The sequence below is a fragment of the Gorilla gorilla genome, chromosome 6 (assembly GCF_029281585.2).
Source record: "Gorilla gorilla gorilla isolate KB3781 chromosome 6, NHGRI_mGorGor1-v2.1_pri, whole genome shotgun sequence".
Taxonomy (NCBI): domain Eukaryota; kingdom Metazoa; phylum Chordata; class Mammalia; order Primates; family Hominidae; genus Gorilla; species Gorilla gorilla.
In genome coordinates this window covers 39738799-39751848 of record NC_073230.2, presented here as the reverse complement: position 1 = coordinate 39751848, position 13050 = coordinate 39738799, and the positions used below count along the sequence as shown (strand labels likewise).

Here is a 13050-nt window from a genome sequence, read left to right as displayed (position 1 = left end):
ATTGAAAAAGATTAAATTCCTGGGACATGCATTAACCTGGGTTCCAGTAGGCTTGGGGGTTTTAATGGGCCCCCTGAAGTTGTATGTAGAATATTGTACATGTGTGTCTGTGTGTTTTTTTGGGGGACAAGGTTTCTAATCTTCATTAGATTCTGAAGATATGTGGAGCCATTACCCTCTAAACTCAACTGGAATCAATTAGGAATATACCTGGTTGATTCTTATTATTGGCAAGTGTTTGTTAATTGTGTCAAATTTCATCAGAAAAATGAGGCTAAATTAATTGTAGTCTCACAATAGCTTGAGCACAGAACCCTCATTCCACATTGTTATACCGTGGACTCTTCTGTGTGACTCAGCTCTGGTCTCTTTTCCCGTGGGCATCTGCAGCCCCTGATAGCACTGCAACTGTAAATCCTCAATAATTGCTTGCTGATCGGTGGGAATAATTTTCCCAGTATAAGCCTTGCCTAACTCGGTCATTTCAGGCACTGGAAAGGCCAATGGCTAACTTGGCATCGTCATAAAGTGAAACTTCTGCCTCCAAAGTCCGCCGCTTCCTTGTGTAGCACTTTTCTCAAGCCCCATCCAGCCTGTTTCCTCTCCTGTAATAAGAGCGTCAGCTATGGGATTGGTAAGATATCTTCCACATCAGCAAATTCCAGGAGTCTATCACATTGGGCAAACCCAAATTCGAAAGGACAGGACAAGCTATTTAGAATGGTTGGTAAGGGGCGAGTTCTAATTCGATTGTACATTTCACATCATAGAGCCTCCGGTGACTTTGACAATTACCTTCCTGGCAGGGACAGTGGAGAAGAAACACTATTGGGGCTCCAGGCCAGTGCTGGGGGCAGTGGCTAGGAGGAAGTGGGCGTGGCGATTTTCCCGACTTCCTTGTTTGGAGTAAACTTCGGCAACATCTCATGGCTGAGGGGTTTGCCTTTCCATCTGTTGATGTGCTTTCTGGAAGCTCCCCGGTCTGCCAGAGAAAACATATCTAGAAGACGCACGACGCCAATTCAGCCATTCCCTTGGGTCCCCAAATCCCCCCAGCCACCAGAGACGGAAGGAGAAGCTGAAGTGGAAAACAGACGTGCCTGTGGTGCGCGGGCTCCGCGGCTGACAGAGAGTAGCGTGGCCAGGCAGGGATCTCCGCGCCCACCGGTCAGCCCCGTCCACGCGCTCGGGCGCGCGTCCTCCCTTCCTGACACTCCTCTCGCCGCCTCTGGAACTCGGTTTGGAGATGGGGCAGTCGCGACGGCTTCTGCCTCCGCCGAGCTCCTAGCGCTTTAGCTGTTGACGTTGGGTCCCCGCTGTTGTCTCCAGGCGCTCAGCTGCCAGCGCGCGGCGGGGCTGAGGGTGACAGCGCGGCGCGGCCGGGGGAGGATTCGCCGCAGAGCCCCGGGCTGCTCTCTCCGCCGTGGGGGGGACCGCAGACGCCGCTGGTCGCGCTGCGAGGCCCCTGCCCGGCCGGCCGAGCCATGACGGACGCCGGCAACAGGAAGGAGGGCTTCAAAAAATGCCGGAGCGCCACTTTCAGCATCGATGGCTACAGCTTCACCATCGGTGAGAACTTTCCACCCCTCTCGGACTCCTGGCTCGGGCAAACGCCCTCTCCGGTGGCGGTCAGAGTTCCTTTCTAAGCGGGCAGGGGGAGCTCAGGGGTCGGGCTGGGGCCAGAGGGTGCTCTCCGGGCGGGAGCCCCCGGGAGCGGCGACTGGGTCGGGACAGAAGCCGCACCCTGGGCTGTCCCCCCCGGCACCCCTCGCGGGCTCCGACCCGGCGTCGCGCGGAAGCTGGTTTTCAGCATCACACCTCCCCGAACTGCTCGGTTTCCTGGCTGCGATTTTAATAACGCAGGCCGGGGGAAAGGAGGGGTGGAAATAGGGCTGGAGACGCTGCGATGGAGAGGTGAAGATAGGAATGCCGAGAGAGGGAGACAGAAAGCGACAGGAAGATGTGGACATGATAGAGACACACAGACAGAGCGGCAGGAACATCCAGACACGGGGACACTGATAGAAACACCTAGGCCCCAGAGATAGAGACGGATGTCAAGACAGACTAATAGAGTGACAAAGACGTGGAGACAGTGACTGAAACAAGAGAGGAGAGGCTGAGAGAGGCAGAGACTGGGGAATTCCGAGAGAGAGAGATTGAACAATAGTTTCTATAAAAGTTGAAACAATGGAAAAGGGACACATGAAGAGAGAGAAGAGAACAGAGATTCAGAAAAATAAAGCAGAAAAAGAGGCCAATTCAGTCTGAGAGAGAGGCCGCAGGGAAGGGGGATCATATGTCATGCTACCCAAAGTATTTGAGAAAAAGCTGTGGTGTCTCTGAGCTGCAGGTGGTGTTTCCCTCTCCTGCCCTTGGGACTCCCAGTGGCTCCTGTTTTCTTTCCCTCAAAACCCTTCACCAAGAGGGGGACCAGAGGGGGTTGTGGGGACCTTCAGGGAGCAGCAGGACCACAGGGTTGACCCTCTGGAGGCCTAGCATTTGAAGAGGTGGGTGCTTGATACTTCTACCTTCCGCCCCATGCTGTGACTGTTTTGAAACTACTTGTGAGGGATTGCCTCCACATCTTCCTTGGAGGTGAGTAGAACCCAAGTCTCAGGTGGAGCCCTGGAGGCCTGCTTTTTGGGACATCAGCCTTTGGAGAACAGCAGGACAGAGGCAGGAGCCACTCTGATTCCTACTTTTGGAAGTACTCAGGTACTTCCAAAAGTACTGTGGACTTAATCTCAACTGAACCCCAAAGCTTTTGAAAATGAGGGGGTAGATCATTTTGCTTTTTGTGGGCTGTGTCTGCTTGGATGTGTATCAGGAAAGTACTAGGGCCAAGAAGAGACCAAGAAAAGGAGCTCATCTCAGGGCCACTTTTGTTCTTAATGAAGTAGCCCAAGGTTTCTGGGGCATGGACTGAACACTTTCCCTTCTCCAAACGTACCAAATCCTACCCGTCTGAGCCTTTGCCTAGGCTGTTCCTGCAGGCAGGAATGCCATTCCCTCAACACAGCATTGAGAAATTTTGTCTATGCTTCAGATCCCAGCTTTCACTTTCCACCTCTTCCACTCTCCATCCCCATCAGAAAGAATTTCTCCCTTGGCAATCCCTCCAGTCCCTGAGTTCTCTGCTGGAGCTCACACCCTGCCTTTAATCAGTTATTTAGGCACCTGTTGGTAGTCCTCATTGCATTAAAAATTCCTTAAGGATGAGACTGCTTATGTATCTTTCCCTCTCAAATGGTGTTGGTGGGTGCTAAGGGAGTGCTTGTAGAAAAGAATTAAAGGTTGCCAAAGTCAAAAGTGTTTCATTAATAGATTATCGTCATGTTAAATTGGTTTTCTTGACTCTGGTAAGAAAATTCTCAAAAGTTATACCAGGTTGTCCTTATGAGATCTTATCCTTCAAAGTGTGGCATTCTAAAATCCAGGATCATAGTGTGGTCCTCCTCTTCCTGACATTTTCCCTTTCTGTTAGAAGAGTTGGTCTAGCAGATTGGTATGGTCTGGTGGTCAGAAGAGACTCTAAAAATGAGCTGGTCGCTTCCAAGTGAGATAGCTGCCAGCTTATTTCAGATTGCTGAGAATTTATTCATTCACTTCTTTCTACTTATTCTTCTTCCCTCCCCCTTTCCACATTTATTCAATTTTACTATACTAAGAGATACAATTTAGCACAATGCCTGCCACATGGCAAACATTCAATAAATGGTAATTGTAATTATTCAAGGCACTAAGCTAATATCTTGGGGAGTTTATGAAGATAAATCAGACTTAGAATCTGTGTTCAAGGAATTTGTATTCTTGGGGCTATGTGATATGTTCATACATAACCATTTTAAAAAGCAGAAATTAGTAAGTTGCTAGAGAGACATTTAAGAAATTTTAGGCCAAGTTTAGAAAATACAATAATAAGGAAGAAAGAAAATCAACTGTCATTTTATCATCCAATGCTAAATATTAATATTTCTTGTATGTACTTCTAATATGTACATTATTTTTACAAAATGAAATCATAATGCTTGAAAAAATGTGTTATTTAAAAAAACCCTTAGTTTTGTTTCATGCTATATATAAAGTATTTAAAAAATCAACTTCCTATTGTTGGCTATTTAGGTTGCTTTTAATTTTCACCATGATAAACAGTGACAAAAAACTAAATCTTTGAGTATATCATAAGTACTTTTTTTTTTTTGAGACAGAGTCTCGCTCTGTCACCCGGGCTGGAGTGCAGTGACCCGATCTCAGCTCACTGCAAGCTCCGCCTCCCGGATTCACACCATTCTCCTGCCTCAGCCTCCGGAGTAGCTGGGACTACAGGCGCCTGCCAACACGCCCTGCTACATTTTTTTTGTATTTTTAGTAGAGGTGGGGTTTCACTGTGTTAGCCAGGATGGTCTCAATCTCCTGACCTCGTGATCCACCCACCTCGGTCTCCCAAAGTGTTGGGATTATAGGCGTGAGCCACTGCGCCTGGCCCATGAGTACTTCTTAAAGATAACCTTCTAGAAGCTTAATTGCTTAGTCTAAGAGTATGAACATTTTTAGGAACTTTAAAACATATTGCTCAACTGCCTTCTGAAAAGATTTACCAGCTTCTACTCCCACCAGCAATGTTTCGACAGCTCTGAAAAGTAGCTGTTATGACCCCTGTTTTAGGAGAAGAAACTCCCAAGACTCCAGAGGAAATAATTTGCCAGAAGGCACACAGCTAGGTGGCAGAGTTGGATTCAAACCACATCTGCCCTGACCCGTCAGCCCGGGGTTTGTCCCACACATCATGCTGCCTCCCACAGTGGACTTTGTTTCTGCTGGAGCCTCGGTACTAGCCCATCATTCTGCAGCAGAGAGATCTGGGAGTTTGTTAACTCTGCTTAACCAGCCAAGGCTGGAGCAAAACCAGAAAGAGATGAGACCATTGCTGCATTTGGGACAGGGTGGGGTTGCTGCTCCCTGGAGGAAGATCAGGTAGAAGAAACAAGGTTAGTTAATGTGCCTCACTGGGCTCCCTCAGTCCCATGCTTCCCTGTCCCAGGGCAAATTATTTTGCATCCTCTTTATGTAATTTTCTCAGGTCATGAAATGGGTATGTGGTCAAAAGGTCTTGGAAACAAGACTAAGATTGAATACATGTCACATTCAGAAGTGCTGACTTTGAAAGCGCCTTGATGCTTTGAGAGTTCCATCCCTGGGAAACCATTGAACTTATTATGATTGCGGCAAGTGATTATCCTGATGACATAATTGAAGGCCATATGTGGAAGTGCAAGTGTAAATTGACTCTGGTGAGGTAGTACTTGTGAAGGAGCATTTGCATGTGAAGTGAATGATTGGGATGCGTAGGTGCAGTACCTTGTATTTCAGAAGAACTTTTCCTTCTGGAGTTTGGATGTCTATTTGGGTTTGTATTAAGTCATTCACAGATTCTTGCTCTCTCCAGAAGGCTGCCTGAAATACAAACAAACACCTCCCCCTCAAAGTGATGTATGTCTGCCAAAAACAAAAGCACATTTTTTCTTTTAAATCACCTGAGTGGGCCCCACTCAATATCTTTTGATGCTCCTCCCTGTTCATTTTACAGATGAGAAAATGGGGCTGAGGGAGGGCCCATCATTTCCCTCCTGCCCTCGGTGATGACCTGCATGGTGTCAGAAGGAGGTGGGTGAAACCAGAGGCTCAGAGGGATGTGAAGTTAGCGGGGTGAATGTCAAAGAAGCTGCTTCCTTCAAAAATGAACCTATTGGTGTTGTGGAAAATTCTAGGCCTGTACTGAAGAGGTGTTGCTAACAGAGATGTGTTTCCTGTAGCAACAGCCACTGGCTTTTCTGCCTTGTGTTTCTCTCCTTGGGTTGTCCCAGAGGAGGAAAAACAAGAAGCCCCTAGACAGCAATCGGAGGCTTGAGGGGCTGGGAGTGGGGGTTCCCTGACCTACCCTTGGACAGCAGGGGACGGAGGCTAAGCTGAAGGGAGGAGGTTTGCTCCTGGATGCTCCTCTCAGAGGGGATCTGGGCAGGCAGGGCTCGGTGGGTGGCTGAGGTCTGATTGAATTGGCTGCATACACTGGGGGTGTGGCCCACTCTCCAGCCCTGGCAGAGAGGCCCCCGGCCTCCCCTGGGGCATATGGTTGACGACTTTCTGAGCCCAGACGGGTCTCTGTGCTCTCTCAGCTGAGTGTCTTGTCTGCCTTCCATCTGTCTGCTTAGACAAGCAGGCAGTCTGGGTGGAAACAAGAACTTTGGAGCTTTTACACCTGGTCGGGAGTGATGGCGGGGAGCAAAGAACCCAGTAAGGATTCCAGGTAAAATATTCTATGGCCTCCTCCCAGTGCTCATGGACCTACTTCTCTCCCTCAGTCATATCTCAGAGTCAGTCAGGTGCGGCAGGGTGTGGGAAGAGGAGTCTGCAAACGGAGGCTTGCAGTCTCTGCTCTGCTGTTCATCCTCTTCCATTCTGCACCATGGGCAAATCACATTATCTCTGAGCCTCTGTTTCCTCACGTGTAAAATGGGGAGTAAGATCCTTAGGTTATGGCAGTATGGTGAGGATCCAGTGAAGGTATGCATGAAACAACTGCGCTGTTAACTCTAAAATGCCCTCCAAATGCTGTTATTAGGGAAAGTTAATGCTGGTTAAAACCGGTGTATGCCACTTCACAGCATTTGCACTTCGACCGAGAGCAGCCCTGTCTTTTGCCTGAGGAGCTCTCACAATGGAGTTGCCATTGTCAGCAAACAATTAGAGTGCCCGCTTTTAGGGGGCCAGCTGAGAGGTTGTATTTGCTGTGGGAATCCCTGGGCTTTGGAGTCACACACAGATTTATCATGCCCATTAGGTGAGCCATTTAGCTTCCCTCAGCCTCAATTTTCTTCTCTGAATAAATGGAGGTGGTAACACCTTCCTTGTGGGTGAACATGGCCAGGGGAATGAAGGGCCATGCACAGTGCCTGGCTGTCACACTGTGGGTGTCTGTTCAATGTCCCTTCCCTTTGCCTGAAATCATACTGTGAGTAGAGCTGGTGCTGGCTGGGAGTGGGTGAGCATCAGTGGTGTGATCCCCAGGGTTTGTGGCTGCACTCTGTGGGTGGGCAGCCAGGATGCCCTGTACAACTGTGCTGGCCCCTGACACCAGATGAGAGTAAGAGTCAAGTGGGTACAGGGCACACTGCTGCCCTCCTATAGGCTGATGCACTTTCCGGAGCCACACAGTGTGCCTGGCGTGTCTACTCAGCCTCCACAGACCTGGACAGGGTCCACCTGGGGCCATGGGGAAGTTGGGAGTGGTGGGGAGAATAGTAATGAAGGAATGACGGTCCTGAGCTGGGCTTCGGGATTGGCCTGGAACACAGCAGGAGGAGGGGACCAGGATGGGTAAATTGCACTGAGTAGAGTCCAGAATATAACAGTTTCTGGAGTCAGACACTTGTGGTTCAAATCTAGAACCCCATCTTCCTTTTGCTGTGATCTTAGAGAGGTGGCATTTCATGGCTAATGTTAAGACTCCTAAGCTGTAAAATGGACATAATAAATAGTATCTACCATGCTAGGGTAGGAGATCAAATGAGATAGTGCAACTAGAACACTTACTAGGGCTGATTTATCCACTGGGTACAGTAAGCATAGTGATTAGACTGCAATATTTTTAGGATTCTGAAAATATTTTAGTTTCTTTTATAATTGAAAGAAAAAATAAACTTTTAGATTGAATAAAATATTTTACTTCATAGAGTTTTAGTCAAGCTCTAAAGATCTGCAGTACAATATCGTACACCTAAAAATTTGCTTAGAGGGTAGATCTCATGTTAAGTGTTCTTACCTCAACAAATAATAAAAAAGTTAAGAAAACTTAACATTATTATATTCTTCATTTCAATGTAGTCCTAAAATATATTTTAAGTTAAAAAATATTTTTTTTTTTATGGAGGAAGGGAACCGCAAAAGCAAAAGTTTCTAGGGCCCATGAAAGTCATAATGAAGCTGTAGCTTCTAGCACAGGGCCTGGCACAATCAAGGCATTCAAAATTGTGAACTATTATTATTGATAGGTTAATAAATATTTGCTGAACATAACACTGAAGTAGACATTGTAGAAGGGCAGGGGAACCACAGAGGTGAAAAGCACAGACTATTAGAAAACACATACTGGACTCAGAGATGGGGTTAGCACCTTACTAACTTGCTCTTTGATCCCGGGTAAGTCACTTAACCTGGGCCACAATTTCTCCATCTGTAAACAAACTGGTTAAGTAAGGAAATCTCTGCGATTCCTGCCCCTCCCGGAAGAGGTGAGCTTCGAGTCCTGACCCTGGCCTTCTCAGAGTAGGTGAGATGCTGGGGAATGGCTAAGTGAGGTACACTGGGGATTTGTGATGGATGCTTTGTAGAGTTCAGACCAAAGAGGAGGCAAACTGCGTGCAGGACTAGTTAAGAGCTCAGAGGTGAAATTATTCATGAAGTAAGCATACTAGTGTATACGGCATTGTACAGTTTTCTTACTTATAGTGAAGTTTAATAACCACTGAGCTAAACTCAAGAAAGGACCAAAGGCAAGTCCATGTGTAGCTGCCCGGGCATTCCAGCTATTTCACTGATATGCTAACTATCAAATTCCAGTGGGAAATGGGGACTAGCTGGAGATTTCCAAGTGTTTCTGAGTGCCTGCATTCTGATGTGATATGAAACGTTTTTGGCTTCAATTCATGCTACTAGATTTGTTAGGAAGAATAAACGTAAGAATGAATAACAAATTAATAATAGCATCTAACCTGGATCCTGCTTGATAAATGCTTGTTGGATTTGAGAGGCAGTCTGTGCAGAGGTTAAGAGTTGGATTCTGGAGTTTGACTGCCTTGGTTGAATTTTGGCTTCACCGTTTATTAGCTGTGTAATTTTGGACGAGTTACTTAACCTTTCTGTATTTCAATGTGCTCATCTGTTAAATGTAGACAATTATATTACCTACCTCCTAGGGTGTTAGAGGAGTTAATACACATCAAGCACTCAGAATAGCACCTGGTACAAAGTAAGTTCTACGTGTTTTTATTATTATATATTTATAGTTTATATCCATTATAAGATATTTTCATAATATTATTAACTTGAAAATAATAATAACCAACTCTGAGTCCTGCTTGATCAAATCACCATATATACTGTTGTTTGAAAAACTGTAAGGATGACTTTGTCTTCTGCTTTCTGTTCTTCAAAATTGGCATTTTTCGTGTGCTTCACTTTTGTGTCTTTGGGTAATGATCTCTTGATATTTTATGGTTGTTCTTCATGGATCCATGTGTTCCCATTTCCTCAGCAGGTTAACATCTTTCAGGATTTACTGTGTCACTTGTGATGGTTTTGCAAAGCGAGTCCCTAGCTGCCAGGCCCTTGTTAGAATGTTAGCTCTCCTAGGCCAGGATGCCAGGTGGAAAGGCAAGTGATACAGAAGACCTGGGCTCTAGACCCAGTTCTGGCACTTCCTACCTCTGTGGCTGGGGGAATGATCATTCACCTCTGTGACCCCTGAGGCCCTCATTAGTAAATGGGGATAGCGATTCCTTCTTTGTTGCGTTGTTGGGAGGGTTCAAGAGGATGAGGAATGTAAGAACCCAGTGTGCTCTAGGTGCCTGTTAATTGGTAGCTGTTTGTTGTGATGATGGAGGGATTCTGAAATCAGAGTGTGGGCAAGACTTCCAGACCCACAGCTGCTTCCCTGGACTGTGCTCACGCGCCTGCCCCTGGCTGCCTCCGCCAACCCTCCACCAGCCACTTATGTAGCATTCTGGCACGGCTGCAATTCTGTCTTTGTTTTAGGGTAGGATTTCCGACCAGGCCAGGGATCTGGAGTGCCTGTCTCAGCCAAGCTGGGTGCTTCCAGCTGGGTTGGGGTAATTGGTGCCAGCTGCTTTGGGGAGAGCTGGTTGGCACTTCCTGTGCTGCTGGCAGACAGGCACTGGAGTGTGTTGGGACCTTGGCCTGAGAACCAGGCCTTCCCCAGGGGACCCTGGGCAGGCTTGGAGGCAGAGTTGCTAGAAGTTGATTTTCACTTGGTGGAAGGCAGTGTCTTCTGGACAAGGGTCCAAAGCACCCAAGACTCTGCTCTGGAGTATTAGGTCACAGGTACTGCTGCCAGAGTTTGAGAAGAAACCACATTGCAGGAATTGATTTGCTGACTTTCTCTCTGCTTCCCCAAATGGCTGTGCTGCCTCTCTTTGTGGTAACTTCATAGAGTGGCTCAGGTACAGTTCCATGGGCTTGGGGAGGAGAAAAGGAGAAGAAACCCCTTCTGGACTTGCATGGACTAGTAACCAGCATTATAGATAGTCTAATTCAGCGTTCACAAGCTGAAATTAGACAGATGGAGAAGTGACTTGCTCAAGGTCAAAGTAATAAGTAAGGGTTTCATTGCAGTTCAACTACAGGGCTCTTTCCTGGCTTAATATTTTTTTGGTTTTGCTGTATTGGAACTGCTGAATTACATATTTCATTTCTCAGACATATTGGCTTTTAGAGATTATCTCAATAAAATTTTTGTAGTGTATATGGTGGAGAGAATATTCCTTCTTTATCTTTGGACAAAACAGAATGTGAATTGATAAGTTGTTATGTTCACCATTTATGAAATAGCTGACCACTTATTTATTTAGTTAGCTTTTAGAGACAGAGTCTTGCTTTGTCACTTAGGCTGGAGTGCAATGGTACGATCACGGTTCACCACAGCCTTGACCTCCTGGGCTCAAGCGATCCCCCTGCCTCAGCCTGCCTCTGAGTAGCTGGGACTACAGGTGTGCACCACCATGCCCAGCTAACTTATTTTTATTATTTCTAGAGATGGGGTCTCACTATGTTGCTCAGGCTGGTCTTCAACTCGTCGGCTCAAGCGATCCTTCTGCTTTGCCCTCCCAAAGTGTTGGGATTACAGGCATGAGCCACTGTGCCTGGCCTCTGACCTCTTTTTTTACCTTTCTGAATCTTGTTTCTTAATTTTGTAAAGTAGGAATAATAATATCTACATATGATGTGACATATGTAAAGTTCTAGCCCAGTAATGACAATTGCAGGTGCTTATAAAAATATTGAAAAATACTGACTCCTTCCCCTTCCCTTTTCTTCTTCCTAGTTCATGGCAAACCTGAAGGTATTTCTGCTGGCTTAGATGTTTGCCTAGTAATCACAAATAGGGGAACCCTCCAGCCCTTTGGAAGTTTCGTCTCTCTGAGAGGCCCCAAGAGAAAGCTGGCATTGTTTTTCTCTGACTTTGGGCCCAGGGAACACACATTAACGCAATAGGATTTAAGCAGTGAGTGGGAAAGTGAATGGAATTCTTTTTTAAAGTAATTAGTTTACAGTTTCTCAGAAAGGTCCACTGTATCTAGTGACTCACCTTAAACAGTTGGAAATTACTTTAGCTTTTCAAATTGTATCGAGTCAGTTAATATTGGAGAGGAATCAATCGTCTCTTAAAGAGGGAACCAGCAGGACTTGAGCCAGACTAGATCCCAACCATCTGCTGGGCCCCACAGAAACCCAGTTTTCCAACAGGATGCATTTTCTTTCTTTCTCATCTGGGTCATTCATGAGGCCAACCGTTTAAGACAGTGAAAAGTGTTTAAAAGGTGCAGATTTTAGTCCAGTTGTGTAAGACTGTAAGCCTGGTCTTAGTGACTATTTCAAGGAGGCTATTTTTTGGGGTAATTATGCAAACTATTGCCCCCATGTTGCTGATGATAATGAGAGGCTTTGCTATTGGTAAAGCACTTTCCCAAACATCAGCTCATTTGATGCTACCAATTCCCCTGAAAAAGATCTATGAGCAGCTCCGTTTTACAGGTGGAGAAACTGCTACTCCAAGAAGTCGGAGTGACTTGTTTCAGAACCATGACTCCAATCTAGTTTCTACATTTTGTTTTTTTAAGGTGGAGTCTCACTCTGTTGCCCACGCTGGAGTGCAGTGGCATAATCTCGGCTCACTTCAACCTCTGCCTTCCGGGTTCAAGTGATTCTCTTGCCTCAGCCTCCCAAATAGCTGGAAGATGGGGTTTCACCATGTTAGCCAGGCTGGTCTCGAACCCCTGACCTCAAGTGATCTGCCTGCCTAGGCCTCCTAAAGTGTTGGGATTACAGGTGTGAGGCACTGCGCCCGGCCAGTTTCTACATTTTTGAAAGCTTGGGCGTCTGAACTAGAAACCTGGGAACCATTGTAGATTCCTTTTCCTGTGCAGATTCCTACCCTCACCTCATCTAATTAGTATTTAAAGTCTGTAGGCTTTTTGATCCTGCTGCCCTTCCGTTTAAAACCCAGGAGGGAGATTCCCATTGCATGCAGGATCAAGCCCACATTCCCAGGTAGGACGCATGGGCCTTCCATGACCTGGCCTTTGCTTTTCTCTGGACTCTTACTTTGCAGTGCCCTGCCTGTGCATGGGCCGTAACCACTCACTTAGCCTGTCTTTATGGAGTGCATTCTTTATGGCAGCGATTGGGTTAGGCACTAGGAATACTATGTGAGCAAACAAGCCAGCCCTGATGACATGGTGATGACAGCCTAGTGGGGCCCACAGACATTGGTATAACTGTGCTTAGTCCTCTGATGGCAAGGCCAGGGTGCTGTGGTCATGCCCAGCAGGGGTATCTAATTTGTCTGGGGGTTGGGATGGGCTTCCCTGGTGAAGGGTGTTGGGGAGGCGATGGGAGAGCCTCCAGGTGGATCAGGCAGCCTGTGCAGAGGCCCTGTGGCTGGAGGGAGGAGATGGGCTATTGAGGGCTGTGAGAGCATTAAGAAGAGGCTGGAGAGGTGATTATATGAGGTCTTATAGGCCCACTGGAGGATTTTGGTTTTTTTCTCCAAGAGCAGTGGAAGGCAGTTTGGTCATTTTAGGGAGAGGGGACAAGATCAGATTTCTGTTTATAAACACACACTCTGGCTATGCTGTGGAGAATCAGTTGTTGAGTATTTGCTGAATGTTCTTGCTATTATGTGTTAATAATAACTAGCCATTTCTGTGTGGCCTGCATTCTTCCTTTCTGTCTGGGCCTTCCTGTGGCCTTCTG

General features: G+C 46.7%; 1 protein-coding gene across 2 annotated transcripts in view; it reads left to right on the top strand.

Moving 5' to 3' along the window:
- Positions 1–842: 842 nt before the first annotated feature.
- The window catches only part of PDE1C (phosphodiesterase 1C), a 703814-nt gene continuing 691606 nt past the window's right edge, over positions 843–13050 (top strand). Inside the window, exon 1 of one of the 2 annotated variants that reach the window (XM_055347901.2) lies at positions 843–1569. In XM_055347901.2, coding sequence (XP_055203876.1) covers positions 1485–1569 — 85 coding nt within the window. In that variant the 5' untranslated portion in view covers positions 843–1484. The remainder of the gene's footprint in view (positions 1570–13050) is intronic. The other variant, XM_063708446.1, reaches the window with a different exon arrangement.